Source organism: Crocodylus porosus, unplaced genomic scaffold (genome assembly GCF_001723895.1).
Source record: "Crocodylus porosus isolate Cpor-Errol unplaced genomic scaffold, CroPor_comp1, whole genome shotgun sequence".
Taxonomy (NCBI): Eukaryota; Metazoa; Chordata; order Crocodylia; family Crocodylidae; genus Crocodylus; species Crocodylus porosus.
In genome coordinates this window covers 1,122,209-1,143,003 of record NW_017728918.1, presented here as the reverse complement: position 1 = coordinate 1,143,003, position 20,795 = coordinate 1,122,209, and the positions used below count along the sequence as shown (strand labels likewise).

Here is a 20,795-nt window from a genome sequence, read left to right as displayed (position 1 = left end):
ACAAGTGCTGTTATGTAGCATTTCTCAGTTGACTTTTAAAATGACAAAAACTGGGTTTTTCATCAGTCAATCTGAGAGGACTTGGAGAAGAAGGTCAGTATCTCTCCTGTTTTACAGATGGAGAAGACTTAGGCAAAGAGCAGTGAAACAACCTGCTCTACCCAGCTGGATAATGGCAGAGCTAGGTCTGGAACCCAGTTTTCCCAAGCCTCAGTCCAGTGTTGCCTCGCTGCCTACCTCTCCAAAGAACACACTGCTATGCAGGTTACCATCCAAGAGCCAGACAGCTCTTTCCAGTGCTTTAGTATATACCAGCAAGGGCTTCTTATGGTACACAACAGGGCACATCTACACAAGATGCTATGTGATTGTACCAATGAGCTATGGCAACATCATCACTACAGTGACACAGAGTCAGCAAGCACAAGCCATGATGCTGCTGCTAATGTGCAGTAGCTTGTTGCTACTGTGCAGTAATGTCATAAATGACCTGTGTAGCCCTGGGACTGTGCAGAACCTGCAGTTACTGCTCAGTCATTTACTATTTGCTAAAGTAAGTACAAAATAACCGTGCAGTAACAACTGTGCATTTGGGCGCATGTATAGACGCGCACACAGTGTTGTACATGAGCTATTACTGGCACATGTTGCAAATAATGGGGACATCTTTATAAATTACCTACACGCAGCACTTTGGGGTATATGGTGGTATATCCCGGAGCATTGATCATTTAATAGAATATTATTGAGATGCCATTTTTCCTTCTGTAGTTAAAGGCGTCCGTGTCTGCACTATAAACCACTGTTTCCAGAGGTGTGCAAGCCAGCTGTAAAAATGAGCTTAGGACAATCACTTGGATGTTTAAAAGAAGTGGAAGCTTTGACAGATGACTTGGGAAGAATATTACTTGGGCATGCAGGGATGAAATCAGGAAAGCCAAAGTGCAACTGGAGTTGCAGCTAGCAAGGGACATGAAGGGTAACAAGAAGGGTTTCTACAGTATGTCAGCACCAAGAGGGAGGTCAGGGAAAGTATAGGTTTCTTACTGAATGGGGAGGCAACCTAGTGACAGATGATAAGGAAAAGGCCGAAGTACTCAATGTCTTTTTTACCTCAGTCTTCACAGGCAAGGTCACACCTGGCAGCACAGTTTGGGGAGAAGGTGAGCAATCAACAGCCATGAAAGAAGAGGTTAGGGACTATTTAGAAAAGCTGGACATGTACAAGTCGATGGGGCTGGATGTAATACATCTGAGGGTGCTGGGGGAGTTGGCTGATGTGATTACAGAGCTGCTGGCCATTATCTTTGACAATTTGTAGCGATGAGGTCCCAGATGATTGGAAAAGGGCAAATATAGTACCTATCTTCAAGAAATGGAAGACAGAGGATCCAGGGAACTACAGACCAGTCAGTCTCACCTTAGTCCCAGGAAAAATCATGGAGCAGATCCTCAAGGAATCCACTTCTAAGCACTTGGAGGAGAAGAAGGTGATTAGGAGCAGTCAGCATGGATTCACCAAGGGCAAGTCATGCTTGACCAACCTGATTGCCTTCTGTGATGAGATGAGTGGCTCTGTGGATACGGAGAGAGCAGTGGACACGGCACACCTTGACTTTAGCAAGGCTTTTGATATCGTCTCCCACAACATTCTTCCAAGCAAGCTAAGGACATATAGGTTGGAGGAAGAGACTGTAAGGTGGATAGAAAACTGACTGGAACATTCGGCTCAAATAGATCAAATATCTATTATCTCAAGGAGATAAATTGGAGGATCGGGCCAAAAGAAATCTCATGAGATTCAACAAGGATAAGTGCAAAGTCCTTCACTGAGGATGGGAGAATCCTGTGCACTGCTATGGGCTGGGGACCAACTGGCTAAGCAGCAGCTCTGCAGAAAAGGACTTGGGGGTTACAGTGGACAGTAAGGTGGATCTGAGTCAACAGTGTGCCCTTGTTGCCAAGAAGACTAACAGCATACTTGGCTGCATTAGTAGAAGCATTTCCAGCAGATCAAGGGAAGTGATTATCCCCCTTTATTCAGCCCTGGTGTGGCCGTATCTTGAGTACTGTGTTCAGTTTTAGGACCCCCACTACAGAAAGGATGTGGACAAGTTGGAGAGAGTCCAGTGAAGGGCAATGAAAATGGTCTTGGGGGCTGGGGCACATGACTTCTGAGGAGAGATGGAGGGAACTGGGTTTATTTAGTCTGCAAAAGAGAAGACTGAGGGGGGATTTAACAGCATCCTTCAGCTACCTGAAGGGGGGGTCGAAAGAGGACGGAGCTGGACTGTTCTCAGTGGTGGCAGATGACAGAACAAGGAGCAAAGGTCTTCAGTTGAAGCAAGGGAAGTTTAAGTTGGATATTAGGAAAAACGTTCTGACTAGGAGAGCGGTGAAGCACTGGAACAGGTTACCCACAGAGGTGGTGGAGTCTCCACCCTTGGAGGTTTTTGAGGCCTGGCTCAACAAAGCCTTGGCTGGGATGATCTAGTTGAGGTTGGTCCTGCTTTGAGCAGGGGATTGGAAAAATGTGACCTCCTGAGGTCCCTTCTAATCCCCCTTTTCTATGATTCTATGAAGAAAATGTATAGGCTGGAGAAGAACTAAAGACTTACTATATTAGAGATTTTAAAAAACGTTTTTTATAGAAAGGATGGAAGTTCCGGTTTGCCTTACATTTTCCTGTGCTTTTTTAACATGCACTGCTTCTTCTTTTAGAGAGAACTTTGTAGCCTCTTGGAACAGATATGGGCAAGGTTCTTTGGACCAAATTCTGCCCTCACAGCCATCTACGCAGCCCCATTTTGTTTCAGTGGGGTGGTGCATAGGAGAATTTAGTTGCAAGCATTTTTAAAACTGAACTGAAGAGTTGCTTAGGGATGGGGAGAATGACAGGCATTAAAAGTACAAAAGAAGCTGGGATGCCAAGGGAATGCAGCCCCAGAGATAGACCAGGAGGAATTTCTACTTCATCAGCAAGAAGGCAGGGAGAACATGTGAATGCCGTAGAAAGAGAATATTGTTATGCCCCTTTATAAATCCATAATGGATCCACACCTTGGACACTGTGCCCAGATCTTCAAAAAGGATATAGAAAACACTAGAGAAGATGCAGAGAAGAGCAACAAGGATGATCAGTGGTATGAAGTTGATTCTATGAGGAGAGACTAAAAAGGCTTGGCCTAATCAGTTGAGAAAAGAGAAGCTTCAGGAGGAACGTGATAAGGGTTTACAAAATACTAAAGGGTAAAGTGAGAGCAAATAGGGTTTTTTTTTTTAAATTTCTCTCACAAGACAAGAACGAGAGGTCACACAATGAAACTACTAGGTAGCACATTTAAAACTATCACAAGGAAATTCTTTTTCATGCAGCATGTAATTAAAGGGTGCAATTTGTTGCCACCATGTGCTGTGGAAGCTGACAATTTAGCTGGATCCAAAAAAGGATTGGACAAATTCTTGGAGGAGAGGGCCATCAGTAACTATCGGTCATGGGCATTAGGGAGACAGCCTCTGAATCAGAACTTCCTAGATCTTAAATGCTGGAGATGGCAAGTGAGAGAGGAACAGAGGATAAAACCCTGGTCAGAGCCAGTTCACACTCCCTTTCAGCATCTGCCCTCTGCCCCTGTGACACAGGACACTGGGCAAGATGGACTCATGGTCTGCCCCAGTCAATGGCACTTCTTCTGCTCGATGTTCTTATGTAGGCCAGCCAGGGGATCTGACTATCATGAAGGGGACAACAAAGACAACACTGATTCTTGATTACTGAACACCCTGCTGTGCTTTGGTCTCAGCAGTGGATCTCTACAGTGGAACGGAAAACCATCAGAATCTGTGGCCTGTTGGCAGAACAAGTTGCTTATATTGGGAGTTTAGATCTGGGTCTCAAGCCTTGGCTTCTTATTGTGGGAAAGCGAAGGAGCACTACAAGAATGGCATGCTTAGCCCTTCCAGTGCTTTACCAGAGCTCTCATCTGACCGACTGATGTTTCAAAACCCGGGGTCTCTGGAGGGAGGTGCAAGCAGCCCTGTTTTCAGTAGTGATGTTCAGCTTGTATATAGGCCCTGTTGCAGGAGGCAGAGGATATATCAAAGAATACACTTTAAAAAACCCTGAAGGCCCAACTGCATGAGGTGCTGCCAGCCTCCTGAAAAACACCAAGCTTGCTGAGCTTTAGGTAAGCTCAGTGGGAGACAGACACTCAGCACCTACATCACTTTATGATTTTGTTGCTCATGGTGGGGATTTACTGCATACAAGTGCTACTACACATACACTCTGTCTTCTCAGTGTGGCACATGCCTTCCAGTGACCCATTAGCACCCGTCTTCACGGAGGGAGCAGTGCTCACTCTGCTTGGCAAGAGAGTAGGAGGCTCAATATGGAGCAGGAACATCAGAGCGTGCTCCTGCTGCCCAGGAAAGCGAGGCCACACAGAGCCCCCGAGGGGTGAAGGAGGGTGTGTTTCTTAGCTCTCCAACATCCCTTTGTCCACGGGGGTGTTTGGGATTGGGATGAGCAGGGAGTGTAGTAGGAGATGCATCTAGTCTCCCAACTTCTGCTTAGCAGTTCTGCCCAAACCCTTTTATTAAGGTGGTGTGGATCAAGATGTGTACACTAGATTGTCCTTAATCCTGTTATATGAAGACATTGCAGGATCTAGGCCATATTTCACAGGACATGCTTCACATTCTCAGTGAATTTCCTTTCAATTACTCAGCCTTCATCAGAGCCTTAATTTTCTTTCCGTGCATTTCATTTGAGGATACGTGTAGGAAGAATATATTGCACCATCTCTTTGGGGTGTCTTGACTTTCTCCATCATTGCAGCGCTTTTCTCGTCTCACTGTTTAGTCCTAGTAACTTTGCTTAGTCCTAGTAACCCTTAGTCCTAGTAACCCTTAGTCTCTTAACCTTGCTTAGTCCTAGTAACCCTGGCACAGCAAATGGAGCGATGGGCACCAAGCCTGTTACTTCATTTGGGATGGGTATTACCTAAAACAAGCAAAGAGAAAACCCATCACCCCAGAATGGTACCACACTGAATCATTTAGAATGATTAGGGCATTAATCAAACAAGTTTTGTGTGGTACTTCCTGAAAGACAATTAACATCAACATAGTTAAATGTGACATAACTGCTGAATTAAATGGAATTATGCCTCAGTCGCGCTGGTTTAGCCACTGTAACTAAACTAAGAACATAGCCCTGAGAGTCTTTTGCAAAAAGAGCAGATCAAATGATATAACTATTTATTAGAATATATAGTCCTATATTTTCCCCACTGGAGAAAATTTGAAAAATAAGATGTGCATATAAACCCAAATAAAGGTTAATGTTGGCAGGTAATTTCCTAAAGATAAACAGTTTGGAATAAAAAGCTAAGAACAATAACCCTGAAAATAGCATCTCTACAATTAGTGCAGTAGTAATACACTTATGCATGCAAAGTGCCATGCATTTGTATCTATTTTGACCTTAGAAAAATATGTTACTCTAGTAAGTAATAATTTAGGAACAGCTAATTATGGACCCTGGAGGTCATACCCTACTTCTAACAAAAAAGAAAAGAGATTTAAATTGTCCAGTATAGGAAAGTGCAATGGCTTATTACAAAATGAGCAGGAAAAATGTCTTCATCACAACCTCTTGAATTGCAGCATGCAATAATGGCTATATCTATATCTATATATATGCATATATATTGTTTGACAAACATATCAACAGTGTAAGAAGTTTATTTTTCATGATTTCACTTCTCATTATATGATAAGCATGCAATGCCAGGTGTATCCCTAGTTGTAACTCCACTGACTTGGTTAGAGTTAAACCAGTGATGCCCTGAGCCCACATGTTTTGAGAGAATGAAATCAAATGTAGTAGGAAAAGAGACAGAGTTTTTGCTGGCTTATAGGTATAGCTTAAAAGATGGTGATCCATTAAAAAAAAAAAGTATTACATTCCATGTCCAGGGACACGCTTGGTAATTGGAAGAACAAGTATGAGATGAGGATCCATAATGCAACACATCAGCGAGGATCTCATCGCTTTGACTGGGCTATATCTTGTCCTCATATGTATACGTGAAGCTCTGGCTGAGTCGAATGGGAGCCGCATGCAGGCAGATGCAGGCAGAAGTTGGCTGACCATATTTATATGATTAAAACAAACCAAGACATGTAAGTAAAAAAATAATTGCAAATGATTTCAACCTAAACTGAATTCTGCAATAGAAAATCTCTCCTAGATTGAAGCTTAAATATTTCATGAGTCCCCAGATACCAGGTTCTGTTCAGGAAAGAAAGTCACAATGGCCTTTCCAGCTGTTCTGGAAAACTACTGATAAGCAAGAGTAATAAAATGGCATTCATAAGAGCCTTTATGGGTTTTTTCTGCTACACTTGCAGAACCCACGAGTGATTTGGTTTAGACAGGAAGGATCCTGCCTTGTGTAGGGGGTAGGAGTAAATGAAGTCATAAGGTCCCTTTGAGCCCCATTTTTCTACAATGCTAAGACCATAGGGTCTTTTCATTTTTTAGCTCATCATTCTCCCTTACAGGGTAGCAGTACAAACTCTTAAGGAGACAGTTCTGCATGAAAACAAGAATGCATTAAAAGCCAAAAATGGATTTTAGTTACACAAGAGTCGCTAAGCTTAAGTGCCTGGGAGACAAATTCCCAGTGTTTTCTTTTCCTTTCCATATGATACCTAGAAATATTATGACAAAGGAAAACATTACTCACTGCAATACAATCAATGCTTATGTAAATAGGAAGGGATCGTTAAGACATCACTCTTGGTGGCAAAGATCAACATTAGCAGCTTTCGAAGGGAACAACACACAGTTTTCTGGGGGAGGGAACATCTAGAAATGTTCCCATGCTTCATAATTGCGCCTCAAGGGTTCAAATTTATATGGATCACTGAAGAGAAATGTAAGAGGAGGCTGTCGTTCACTGGTACATTTCCTGAAAGGGGTGGCAACTACACAACATCTTAAAGATTCAAACCAAAGTCAATAATGCCTTGCAATTACACATGGGTCCAAATCAGGACCCTAAATCAGAACATTTCCAGCCCTGAATACTAGTACAGTTATATTCAGATCTCAGTGTTTGCCCCTGTATAATTTGGGCCAACCAAAACCTGGATCTAGAAGTTTCTGAACTTTGGATCTCGATTCATACCTTGCAGTTTTGGTCCATCTCTATTTTTCCTATAAAGGCTCACCATTCCCAAAGTCCTGTTTCAAGCAAAAACTCTGATTGATTTCACAGGTGTTTCACCTACATACAAAATCCAAAGGTTGAGCCAACAGTTATCAAATGGTAGAGGTAACCATGGAAGAATAGAGTGAGAAGGGGGAAATTGCATTGCCTAGCAAAGGAAATCATCAATGAACTCTAGAACGAGGAAGCAGAAGGCTTTTACAGGGTAAGTCAAAAATCCCTGGCTCCCAACCACTACAAATCAGTGCAAGAGGGGAAAGAGACATAATGGAACCAAGAGTAAGCTATTTGCAGAGAGTATTCTAGTAGAAAACGTGAGCACACACCCAGTAGTAACAGTCTCTCAGATCAGAAGCTAAGATCTAGCGTTAGTCAGCCACAAATACAAATATATGCAAGGATATCACGGTTCTGGACATAAACAAGTCTAACATCTTTTAAAAGGAACCCACAAGCTGTACAAAGTAGACATAACAAACATTTCCCACTATGATATCTGCATACAGTTCCCCCCACGGATACCATATATTCAGGAAGACATTGTTCGTTGATGTGAGGCTAGACTGTATTCAAGAGTTTATAAAGCAAGCCCTTTTAAAGAACTGTTTGAAATGGGAGATGTACGTGGCAAAATCGAGGGCGGAATGTAGCCCCAAGTGCTTAATGTAAAAACTGGCTAGGTCTCTTTTCATTCCTTCTGTTGCGTTTCTAAGCTGTATAGTTTACAAAGCTGGGAATGTTATTTCATAATACTTTACAGCATAGTTCTAGTGTCATGCAGTAACTGCAGATTTACTGCATACTTCTATTAAATTTCAACAGCCATAACAAAGCTTTATGGTGCAGACAGTAACACCCAAATATTTAGCAATGGTAAACATTCCCCCCCAAGGACCGATCTGGCTCCTTATAGTTTGGGGCATGTTTAACTCCACACAAACTTTAAAATATTCTTTTTCACAGATGGCAAAAGGTAGATTCTACTGACCTTTTTTGGATAAAAGAGGTGCAAACCCCACATTTGGTAGTTTATTATACGTACCAGCAAATAAGTACCTCTGCATCTTGAACCAAATAGGTAACGCATATACTGTGTGTGTTCCAGAACTGGTTCATCTACAGCACGGTCACATTGCTATGTTGGTAATATGTAATTCCATCATTATTTTTAAAACACCTGCTTAGTTGATATTCAGTATTCACTGTTAACACTGAGAACTTCAGAATCTAGAGTATAACTCTGCACTACCTGCAGTTCCTATTGCAGTAATAATGGCCTGGGTTAATTTAACAAGATACATTAATTCAAGGGGAATTCCAGAATTCACAGATATCAAAATGTATTTATGGTAATCATCAGTTGTAAGGTTCACAATCACCATATTGGGAAAAAGGTCCAATTCAGTTTTAACAAAACCAAGTTTTGTGTTTCCAATTGGCCTACAATCATTTCCTTTCCCATATATCCAGTATCTGTGTCACATAGCAGCATAGATTTACCATCTTAACTAATGATAACATTTTAATTGTGGTACAGAGATATACATAGTATGTTTGTGTTGGGAAGTACTTTGGCTTGGACTGGTTTAAATATCTACTTCCCAAATGCATAGGTTTAACTTCAACCACCTTGTTCAGGAAAAGAAATCTGGAAAAAAAATACCATGGATTTTTTTTTTTTTATGTTCCCTTTTTTCTTTTCTCATTGGAAATGCTTGTTGCTTTTTTTCTAAGCAACGTTATCAAACTCTCGGAGCTTATATCATTTTATTCTTGGTAGCTCTTTCCCCTCACCCCCAACTTTCAGTCCTATATGGGCCAGCTTAATCAATTTGAACCAGAGTTGGAGATTCAAGAATGCTTAATAGCCAATAAATTCTTGCTTAGCAGAGGTTGAGGATTCAAAGAAAACTTTTAAAATTATTTCCACTTTTGTTATTTTTGTTAAAAAAAAAAGAGTTTGCACCTTGACGTGTCATGAACACCTCTCCGTGATCTTCCTTTTTCTTGTTACACCTGGCCAGCGCAAGCAGCTGAGATCTTTGCTCTATTTTCCCTGCATCTCTGTGCAACACTTTTTTAAAAAGATAATATATTATTTTTTCTAAGCCTTTCAGACTGCGGTTACATGATCAGGATTCTCCTGAATTTCTATGCATTCGATTTCTTCCCGCTCCTTCCTTTTAGCCCGTTTCTTTTTCTTGTGGTGCTTTTTGGAGGGTGGGAAAAAGGTTAGAAAGACGGGGAGAATAACAAAACAGTGCAGAAGTGTGCAACTGCCAGTGAGCAGCAAGCATTTGAACAGTGTGAAGGTCAAGTTTGAAGGCACAAAGAGAAGGGGGACCAACCCAATAAGAAAAGAAGTAATATTTTGCAAAATGGCTGTCCCATGTTCTTGGAGGGAGTTTTTTATACACTGAGTTCGGGTGTGCTCGGTTGCTAATACAAATGTATAAAGCAGGGGTGCACAGTGATCTATGGCAAAATTCAAAGTGTAGATAAGGCACAGTATAGAAATGCAATCCATGTCTACATTCCATAAAGTCATCAAACCTAGGACACCCAGCTCTATTGAGGTGACACTGAGAATTAACCAGAAGTTTCCCAGAGGATGAATAACCAGGAAAAAGGTCAGTATTAACATCAGCAGGATGCCAAAGCCAGAAATCAGGATGGGCATAGTTACTGATAAACCATAGTGGTCCATGAAAACAAAAGTAGGATTGAACACAATGAACTTGATGCTCTGGATTAGAGAGAGCGGTCTTAACTTCTCCAACAATTCCACCACCTCTCTTTGTGTGTTTTCACTAGTCCTGGCCACCAGGTACATGCGAGAAGCAATAATATTGTTCTCATCTCCAGTCTTGGAGAAAATTATGTCATTTTTGAAGTGCTGGAATTCCGGTTTTTTTAAAAAGGAACTCTGGAGGATGCTGATAAAGTCACTTTTGTTAGTGGCACTGATGTTGCTAACTCGCAGGTATTGATAGTACTGTTCCATCCAGGACACTGTATTGAACCCATGGCTCAGTGTTTTTAAGTCTTCTTGTACAGTGCCATTCCAGTATTCAAGAGGCTCATAGATGTAGAATCCTATCACTGGGCTGTAGTTGCTAAAATACTTTTGCTGGATGAGGGCATAAGAGACGCTTGGAGAATCACTGGCAAGGAGGTTGATAATATTGGCCCCATCACTGATCTGCAAGCACCCCATAAAGGAGAAAGAGGCATAAATGAGGTACAGTATCACTACAAATGGCTTGACGTAGATGTTAGTAATCCACTCATTGTAATGTTCTCGTAGAAAGTGCTGGATGAAGTGATGCTGGTACGGGTTGGTTTCATGATGAGAGGTATGTTGATGGCCATCGCTCATCATGGTTTGGAACCACACGGGTTTCCGGTCCAGGTATTCTGCTGAAGGGATTTTACAGCAGAAGATGCTGTGGTAGCGGTTCTGCTCCAGCTGTCCAGCAAAAACTAGGCAGGAGCCAAAGAAGGAGAAAATATAGAAGTAGTTCAATAGGATGGAGACACACATGTTCTGGCAGAAAATTTTCACAGCCTCGATATTGGTGAAGGGGCTGGCACCCATTCCAAAGGCTATGAAGTACAAGGAGCTTGTCATTGTATAGGAGACCATGACATCTGAGTAGGCATCTGCTACCCTATCCTTAAATGGCAGATTCTCTCTGGTTCTGCGCCATCCTGAAAGTAGCTCAAACACGCCTTTGGTTCCATGACCTAAAATAACAACAAAAAACAGGTATAAACAGGGGGTCCTACTTTTCATGCTGCCATGTTAATTTTAACTTTTGTCTCTACATTTTACTGAACATCTTTTGTTTTATTGGGGTTTTATGTTTTAATAATTAATTGAATGCAATGTTTTCAGATTTGTGTATCTGAGCAAGCTGCCTGATACTCAGAATTGGTGCGTAAACAGATCCATTGACCTTTGCAGAGACCACAATTGACTTGAAAGGGTGCTGAATTTGGTCAAAATGAGCTATTCAAATATGGGTTTAGGGGTCTAACTTGTAAGTGCATGAGTTTGAACTGACTTTGAGATTCCTAACTGCCATATCCAACTATAACCTCGAGGAAAAATTTTGCCACCCTTGGCAAACAAATGGGGATGCTTGAAGGATAAGGAAGTACACAGTGGGCATGTTACATGTGATATTAGTGTGACGCAATAAACCCCGGCATAGTGTGTACCAGAGTTTATTGCTTCCCAGGTACAGTGTTTACACGTATGCCCAGGGACACAGTACATTGAGCTGGGTTGGAGCAGTCCTTGCTGGCAGGGGGCCCTGGGGTCAGCCTGCCAGCCCTGGGCTGCTCTGTCCCAGCTGAACATGCTGTGGAGGGGCTGGCTGGGGCATAAGCATTCTCCAGTGTGGGGCTAGCTGATAGGCAGCTCCCACGCTGAAGCATCCTTGTGCCCCAGCCAGCCCCATCAGCATCTACACTTGTGTGGCAGCACACTAAATAATGGTGCTGTAGGATAGTACTTCTGTTTACAAGTACTAACCTATGATGGCACTTATTAGTTTACTGCGGCCTAATAAGGCTGCACATGTATGCACTGAGACTTTACTGCAGAGCAGAGCTAATTAAGCAGCTCCACCATAAACATGTCATGTAGATGCACAGTGTGAGTTAGGATGGGACAATCTGGCCCTTAGTGCTACACGAGGAGAAGAAATATTAACGTTGCTGAGAATATGCAAGTTCACAAATTCATTTGTGTAACGGTTTCAGATTCTCGTGTGAAAGAGGGCCTTTTAGAGTGTAATGCTCGAGCCTTTATGCTATATGGAAGTTGACATAATGATAAAAAGTACAACATTCTTCCATATTAGTTGCCATGAAAACTTACATTTTCTCCTTGGCTACCACTTCATCTCAATCTCTTAGGCTAGGTACAGACATTAAGAAGCCCAAGGCAGAATCAACCCAATCTACATGGGTTTCTTGAAGCTGTGTAGATTGGATAGAGAGCAAATGAACTTGTGTTCACCCTTCGGTGTTGGGAGGCAGGTTGCCTGGACTGGCTGAAGCCAGATGGTGAAGGACACTCCCACACACCAGCCAGCATGCCAGAACCTGCAGAGGGATGCTATATGCAGCCAAGGGACTACGCCATTCCTGATTGGCTGTGACGCACATGCCTCCCCCTGCTGCCCTGTCATATACCAGGAAGTAGTCAGCTGCAATCAGCCAGCAGATGGAGGCATGCTCACCCTACCACTCATGGTGGCATGGGCATCCCTGGGCTTTGTCCGGTTGGGCAATACAGGGTCCACCCCAAACAGAACAGAGGTGGGGGAGGGAGTGGGATGCATGAGCTACTGGGTGGAGGTGATGCCAGCACACACACACACACACAAAGTATGAAATATAAACTATATAAACTATATAAACTATTTATATAAGTTTGACCCAGAGAGTGGTGGTGCATGGGTCATTTTTGACCTGGAGGGATGTGGGCAGTGGGGTCCCCCAGGGCTCGGTCCTTGGGCCCGTACTGTTCAACATCTTCATCAGTGACTTGGACAAGGGGGTAAAAACCACCCTGTTCAAATTGGCTGATGACACTAAGATGCGGGGAGGGGGATGTGGGCATGCTAGAACGAAGCATTAGGCTACAATCAGACCTAGACAGGTTACAGGGGTGGGCAGATGAGAATAGGATGGGATTCAACACTGACAAGTAAAAGGTGCTGCACCTGGGGAGGAACAACCGGCACCATCCCTACAGGCTGGGGAACTCCCCTCTTGTCAGTACAGAGGCGGAAAAGGGTCTTGGAGTCGTCACTGATGACAAGATGAACATGGGCCGGCAGTGTGGGGATGCAGTCAGGAGGGTCAACCGCACCTTGTCATGCATCCATAGCAATGCTGGTGGTGAATAAAAACCTTACAGACACAAGCTAAATGTACCAGTCCAAGACTGTGGCACAAATTTCCCACCTGCTCTGAGGACCAACCTCAGCATCTTCCACTAGAGAGGCAAGGTGCACTTCTTCAACTTGCCTCCTTTCACAATAACAGATACACAACTAACAGGAAAACTGAGCCCAAAGCCTTTCCAAAAGACAATGCTTCACTTTATGCACAACTCTTTCTCCAGGGAGTGGAAGAAAGAAAGAACAAATCACATATGACAGACTTCAGTCATGTTGCTTAATGCATTATTGAAACGCACTTAGATGCTTCAGTTATGAGGGCAGTATAAGAACCCATAATAAAATGAATAGAATAGGATCTGGGCTGAATTGTCTCCATGGCCCTGGCACACTTTACACTTAAGACATGATCAACCAGTTCATCACATCTGAAGTTGTTACCCAGCCACACATTAAAGCAAATAATGGTGTGATAAAACAAGGAGTAAGGCACGACATTATTACACAAGACATGTGTAATAACTTTTTGGTTGGTTCCTATCACACCATTAATTGAACTGGTGCCTGGCTGGGGCCTCCAGCTGTGAGGGTACAGCTGGGAACTCTGTCAGCTGATCCTGATTCCCAGGCCTAGGGGCACACCATGTGGTCCTGTGGTTGGGAGCTGAGATCAGCTGACAGAGTTCCCAGCCATGGAAGCATATGGTGAGCCCTATGGCTGGGAGCCTGGATTAGTGGGCAGCTCCCAGCCCTGTCATGATGGCAGTCCTAGCTGTGGGAGCTTGCTACTTGCTGGTGTCCGGGGAACACGGGATTATGATCATGATTGGTGCCTCTTGCACCAGCAACAAGGCATGATGGGACTTGATGCTAGAGCCCACCATAACACCTTGTGTCATGCAGGTGTGGCATGGCCCAAAGAACCATTGTGGGGATCTCACATCCGAACCCATCCCACCTTTACTTGCAGGTCTGCCGGGGGCCCTTGAGCCCACAGAAAGCCTGAAACAATGAATCATGTTGTGATCTCATGCACATGATCACACAACATCATAACGCTACTGTGCATCACTAATCAAAGAAAATTTTCATTTTGGGTGAAAAACCAGTTTTTAGTTAGGAAAAAAGTTTTGATTTAAAAAAATGTTGAGCCAGCTCAGGTGGCTATCAGCAGTTAAATCCGTGGCTCTCAACTTTCTCCTTACCCTGATTCTTTTTTGTGCTCACAAATATTTTGAACCACGTTTACAACAAGCTGTATAGGAATGTGTAACCTTGATATGATTTCCCCGGAAGGTCAATGCCTAGTTTGAGATGGCATGTTGTAAACCAGGGTGGCCAACGCACAGCATAGGTGGCACAGGTGGCATGTAGGAGCATGTGTGTGGCGCACAGCAGATGGGAGATGAGAGGTGGCAGAGCGGCAGATAGGTCAGAGAGCAGATGAACAACAGATAAGGCAGGGCACATAGGGCAGGAAGCAGAAAGCTAAACAGCAGATTGGGTAAAGGAAAGGGATTGAAGTAGTACTCGGGCCGGGTGTGGAACTAATTGGTGGTATGCTTGCCAAAAAGGTTGACCCCCACTGTTCAAAACTATGTCAGCTTTTATATCTGAGTTCTCAAGGCCCTGATTTAAGGTCCACTGACGTCAATTTAAAACCTCCCATTGATACATTAGGCTTTGAATCAATCTCAAAAAGGACCCTGTACCTTGGAAGTAGACACACCTTTAGCTAAAAAGAAAAGTGGCAACTGGAGACACGTAGAATTAGATTTTTAAGACTTCCATATCTCCATCTCCATCTAGATTTTCACTGTGCATAGTGAAGGATTTATATACAGAAAGACAGGAAATCTAAGTTATCAGGTGTAGGATGACAGCAGACCAGCAAATAACAAGGTGAGGAATACTGGGCATGTCTCCACAGGCAGTTAATGCAAAGCTCCTGTGAGTGCTGTTTGAATGGGTGCCCGGGACTGCAGCACAATGAGCCAGGTTGGAGCAGCCCTAGCTGGCAGAGAGTCCTACGGGTTTAGCTTGCCAGCGTGGGCCTGCTCCCTCCCCACTCATCATGCTGCAGAGGGGCTGGCAGGGGCATGAGTTTGCTCCAATGCAGAGCTACCCAGCTGGCAGCCCCTGCACTGAAGCACCTTTGTGCCCCACCTAGCCAGGGTAGCGTCTACATGTGCACTGCTGCACATGAAAAAAACCCTGCAGCAGGGGAGGACTTGTATTTGCAAGTCCTACCCTGCTGCAGAGTTAATTAGTTTACTCCAGCCTAATAGGAACATGAGTAGATGCGCAATGTTTACTGCGGAGTTAATTAGTCTACGCAACAGCAAACGTCTCGTGTAGACATGCCCACTGTGTGCAGAATGCCCATTGAGTTTGTTTTTTGGTTGAAATGGTTCTTATCCATAGCTACTTGTGCTGCCAAAAGCCTCTTGGGGAAGTGAAAATTATAACATAAACTGTCGAGTTCGATGTACACGACCTGTTTTATTGGTGTACACGGTAATTTGGTACCCCCAGAGGTATGTAAATCTTGAATGCTGTAGAAGTATACTGGCTACCAAATCTTCATGGTGCAAACAGGGCTCTGCTGTAATCTTGAGTCTCAAGTCACCCTGGGTGCCTTGATGACTTCAAGATGAGCCAGGTCAAAGTGCAAGGAAGAAGCGGGCTTTTGCCATGAACTTGCCCCGCAGTCTGATCCGAACATGGCTGCTGACCATGTTAGTAGCCCCCTCTGCATTCAGGCAACCTAGGTACCCAGATTGCAATGGCTTTCTGCATAGCACTGGTACTGGGGATTAGAAAAGCCTTCTTCTCCCTCATCTCTCCCTCGCATAGTAGGTCATAAATTGGCCCTTTGTTCAGTGTGCTTTATTGCTGAGAACTTTTTGCACTGAACACACCCCCTATTTTTCTGGTTTTGAAGTATCAAAATGTCACGTCTTCCCTGGGCTTACTCTGCTGCCTCCTGATTGATCAAGGATCCAGTTCAGCTTGAAAAATTACCTTCTCGCCCGCTCTAGACTTCTCTGTGGGCTAAAAGCCAAATCCTGCTCTTACTAGTGTACATCTACCACCCCCTTCCAGGAACAGAGCAGCAGGGTTTGTGAGTGCAGTCAGAATCAAGTCCCCTCTGTATTTATTTCCCTTCTTCTGCTGAGCCAGCAGCTTCCCTTTCTCTGTCTCTTCCTTCTTGTTCTTGGCTGTTTGCAAAGGGATGTTTTCCAGCACATCGCTGTCTACCTGAAGCATCTCTTGTGTATTTCTGTCTCACTATCGATGCAATTTATTTTTTATTTTTTGTTTGATGAATGAATGCTAGCCTTTTTTTTCCCCAAGCACTTTTTAGTGACTATAGTTTCACTGGCTCCTTGCTACTCTTGAAGGTGCCACTGAAAACTTAGCTCTGCCTACCTGCTTCAGCTCCTTAAACTCCAAACCGGGAACTGCAGAGATAAGACCATTTCAGCGGTACCACAACTATCTTCGGAGATTGTGGGCATAGTGGTGGGAGGATCCCCCAGAACATCTTTCCCACAGTATTGGCATGTCTGAAGCATGTTTTACCCCAAATCTTTGGACAGGGGAACCAGAGCATTGAGAGAGAGAATGAGAGACAGGAATTTCTGCTCCAGTAATGTAGGTTTTTTCAGCAGACAGCCCACACTTATAGGCTAAGAACTAGTTATCTTGCAAGAAGGTCTTGCTCCCTATCCTGTTGATCATAAAGTTCAGGGTCTCGCTGAGACATTCAGGGTAGTTCAGTTGTCCAGTATCTCTTTAGTCCTTTTAGTTCAATGACCCTTTGTTCCCAAACTGTTTTATTACTTTTGTTTCCTGAATATTCATTATTTTCACTACTGCTCTTACTGCTACCGGCTACTTTATGTAACTGATTTCTTACTATTGGGCATTTTCCTAAAACCTTATGTGATAAGCACACCCATACCTGCATGCCTTTCTTATCACCACCTCTTCTTATCACACATCCTCCCTATCTGTCCATTGTTCTCCCCAGTATCATTAACAATGCTGATGCTTTGATGAAATGTGTAGTTGCTTGCTCAGCTTTAACCAGATAACAACCTTGCAACACCTCACAAGAGCGGACGCTGGCTTTTTATAGTGACACATGTGGAGTGGAAGCAAATGAACGGGGCTTAGTTTTTAGCAGCAGTTTCAAGAGCAGCGTGGAGCCTTTGAAGACAAACCCTTTGCAACACACAACTTATATTCAAATTCTTATCCTCCATCACAGTCTCTGGGTACATTTTGGAAATACTTTGAGTCACTAACTAGTGTCCACCAGTAACCTAGTATCTCTTCCATTGCCCTCTCTAGGTGTAGCATTGCACAAGCAATTGTAGGTTTCTAATGGAAATGTCCCTGCCTGGATATCCAGAGGTCAAAAAAAGCCATGGGAAAAAAAAACAGGGTAGTGCACACTTGGGCAGCATGCGCTGCTGAAAAGCAGAGCTGGACCGCCCAGCGCCACGCTGCGACTGCTGGCCAGACTCTGGCAGGACCACCGTGGTTGCAGCCCCGGGAGGCCCCCAGAACCCCAGGGAAGGCTACTGGGGTCAGCACAGTGCTGGCCCCAGCCTCCCCTACTGCCCCTAATTTGCAGCATGTCAAAGCACGGTCATTCCCCAGGGACAAGTAGCTGCGGCATAAGGTGCGCTGCTGCTAGTTGTCCCCAGGGAACCAAACATCCACACGTCTGCATGCACCCAGAGATTTCAAATAGGAATCCAAAGAGTCTGACCTGTTGTGGTCTTTCTGAGTTCTTTGCAACAAAAGACTTGGTCTATTCTTTTTCAGCAGTCAAAATACACTTGAAGTTCATTTTTGAAATGAGGTGCTGCTAAATTTAGAAATGTGATGGAAGGAGTGCCTCCAGTCTTTTAAAAATATTGCTAACCGTGGCTCAGAAAGGTCTGGCTCACAATCTGATGGCTTCTCAGTTCTTCAGCCTCCTGTTCTGAACTGGAGAACAAAGTCAAAATTGCCCCAAATCCCTCCATCCTGTTTTGTCTGTCCCTCCCAGCCAAAAAAAAGAGAAATCTGCTTATGCTTCAATTTCCGGGCTATTTTTAACCTCCCCTGATTGTAAATTTTAGTGTAGACAGTAGTTGTAAGTTTATGGGGAGGTGTGTTCAATTTTTACCCATTTTTTATTTTACATGCTTGACTGAAGGATTTTACGAAAATGGGGTGGGGGGTAGTCTCTGAATTCCTAAAGAAATGTGAGGAAGCTTGGTTCGCAATAAAAATATCTTACACACGTAACATAAGCCATCCTTCCCCTTCTTCCTGCCCAGCCCCCACCTCACATAGAATATCAAGTTCTCATCTGTGGATGCAGTTCTGCCAGGCCCTGAGAAACATGACTAAGAAGCAATGTTCAAGTCCTGAAACACATTTATGCATTAACGGTTGGATTAATTCATGTGTATTAATCAATCAATGCTACAATGTAACTAAAATGAATGTATAGACACACTGCCTTCTGGCAATAAGAATACAGAGGATAAGAAGATAAATGACAGCACTCCATTCACCTGAAATGCATCAGTGGTCCCATGTAGCTCATGGCAGAAATGGTACCCTTTGAAATAGTCACAGCAAACAACTGAAGCACCTCGGAGGTGTCCTCCACAGTTGTTTGCTGTGGCTACGTATCCCCTCCAGTTGCTTCACAAGCCCACATCCTCACATGGGGACCAAGGAATCTAACTGCACGAAGAACCCAGGTTTCACTGTGCCTTAAATATGTAAGAATTTGTTGAACTTTGCAGATGTGTTTGAAAATGAGCAATGATAAGTACTATTCTTCTTCTTCTTCTACAAAACTTGCCTTTCCAAATATCCTCTTTTGAAGAGGTGTAGAATTGTGCCCTTTGGAGAGCCTGGGACAACACATGGCGACAGGTGGACTAATCGCACTATGTAGCAGCAGTGGATTACCAGCGCAATCCAGGAATTAGCCTTACACTCTCCCCACGACATAAACCTGATCACACTTCCCATAGGCAGTTCAGGTGGTTGAAAAGGCTTATCTGTGGGCTTTCTAGTTTTAAGCAAACCAGTGTTTTGCCATTTAATCTGCAAAGAAACAGAATGCCAAAGCAGCATTTGAACAGGATGTTGACTGTTATACCTAAGCCTAATGTTAGTAATGTGCCGCATATGCAGTCTCCCAGACGCTGCTTTCTCACGGCTGAACTGGAGCAGCAGCTCTGCTTTGCAAGCTGGCTAAACAAAGCTCTACTTCTCATCAGGGCATAAAGCACAGCCAGGAGGGAACTATGCAGACGGGATCCAAGCAAGGAGTAGAGCGAAATCCTTTTACTTTGGAGTTAAAACTGTTGCTTTATAATGACTCAGAATGTGCCTTTGTGTGAAACTGAGATGAAATGGTCTTTTTTTCCATCAGCAGCATAAATCAGCCCCCAAATCTTACTCAAACTATTTTCCATACATTATTAATGCAGCCCCAGGTTTTTCCAATCATTCTTTATTTCTTCCCCCTAAAAAACCAGGTTCATTCTGCTCCCACTATTAAAAATGTAACCATCTTTTATTTTACACGATTGATTGAAGGATTTTATGAAAATGGGGGCGGGGGGTTCCGAATTCATAAGGAAAAGCGAGAAGGCTTGGTTCTCAGTAAAAATATCTTACACAAGTAACATAAGCCATCATTCCCCTTCTTCCTGCCCAGTCCCCACCTCACATAGAATATCGAGAACTCATCTGTGGATGCCCTTCTTCTTCTAGGCCTTGACCCAGATGTAGCTTGACCAAAACAGATAATCATACACTTATAAGTGACAGTTTGTTTGACCTGAATGCCTTCCTGATAGAGCTGAACTGGTCAGCACCTTACCAACAACAGAGCCCTGCAACAGCAGGGAGATAAAGTAATGCCTTTTTGTGAGATCAGTTCTACTTTCCTCTCTAGACTTGGCCATGAAGTAGGACTTTTGATTCTCCGGGGGCTTTTTCTGTTTTAATGTTTTTTAAATCAGACCCCAAATCAATTTTTTGTTCTAAATTTCCAGCAAACCAGAAGCTCCCTGCACACTCACAGCTGCTCAGTGAAATTGACGTTCTTGTCAGTTTCACCATTAACAGCAGAGATGAAATTGACAGATATATTAATTTCACTGAATAGCCTCAGGGGTTCCCTGGGTCCTCATGCTATGGCAGGACTGCCAGGTCTGCCTACTTCTAACATGATTCGAACAGACTGAAAAAGTCTTGCTTCAGCTAGGCTAGCAGCAGCTGCAACTACTTTAGAAGTGAGAGGCAGACAAAGGAAAGCATAGGCTTGTTATTTAATGGAACAGCAAGGAACTGGGGTGAGGTAAAAGGTTGAAGTATTCAACACCTATTTTCCTTCAGTCTTCATGGAAAATAGGTTAATTGTGACCAGGTATTTAACGCAATCAATTTGAATGGCAGGATACAAATTCAGGCCAAAACAGAGAAAGACCATGTTGAAGGATGTTAAGATAAGTTAGATATGTTCATATTGGCAAGGACTGAAAAACTGTAATGAAGGATTTAGCCAACTAACAAAAACAGGATGCGTTTCAATACTGACAAGTGCAGG

At 43.5% G+C, this 20,795-nt stretch overlaps 1 protein-coding gene across 1 annotated transcript in view; it reads right to left on the bottom strand.

Moving 5' to 3' along the window:
- Window positions 1–6,914: 6,914 nt before the first annotated feature.
- The window catches only part of PTCHD4 (patched domain containing 4), an 87,929-nt gene continuing 74,048 nt past the window's right edge, over window positions 6,915–20,795 (bottom strand). Inside the window, exon 3 of the mRNA XM_019538094.1 lies at window positions 6,915–10,988. Coding sequence (XP_019393639.1) covers window positions 9,355–10,988 — 1,634 coding nt within the window. The 3' untranslated portion in view covers window positions 6,915–9,354. The remainder of the gene's footprint in view (window positions 10,989–20,795) is intronic.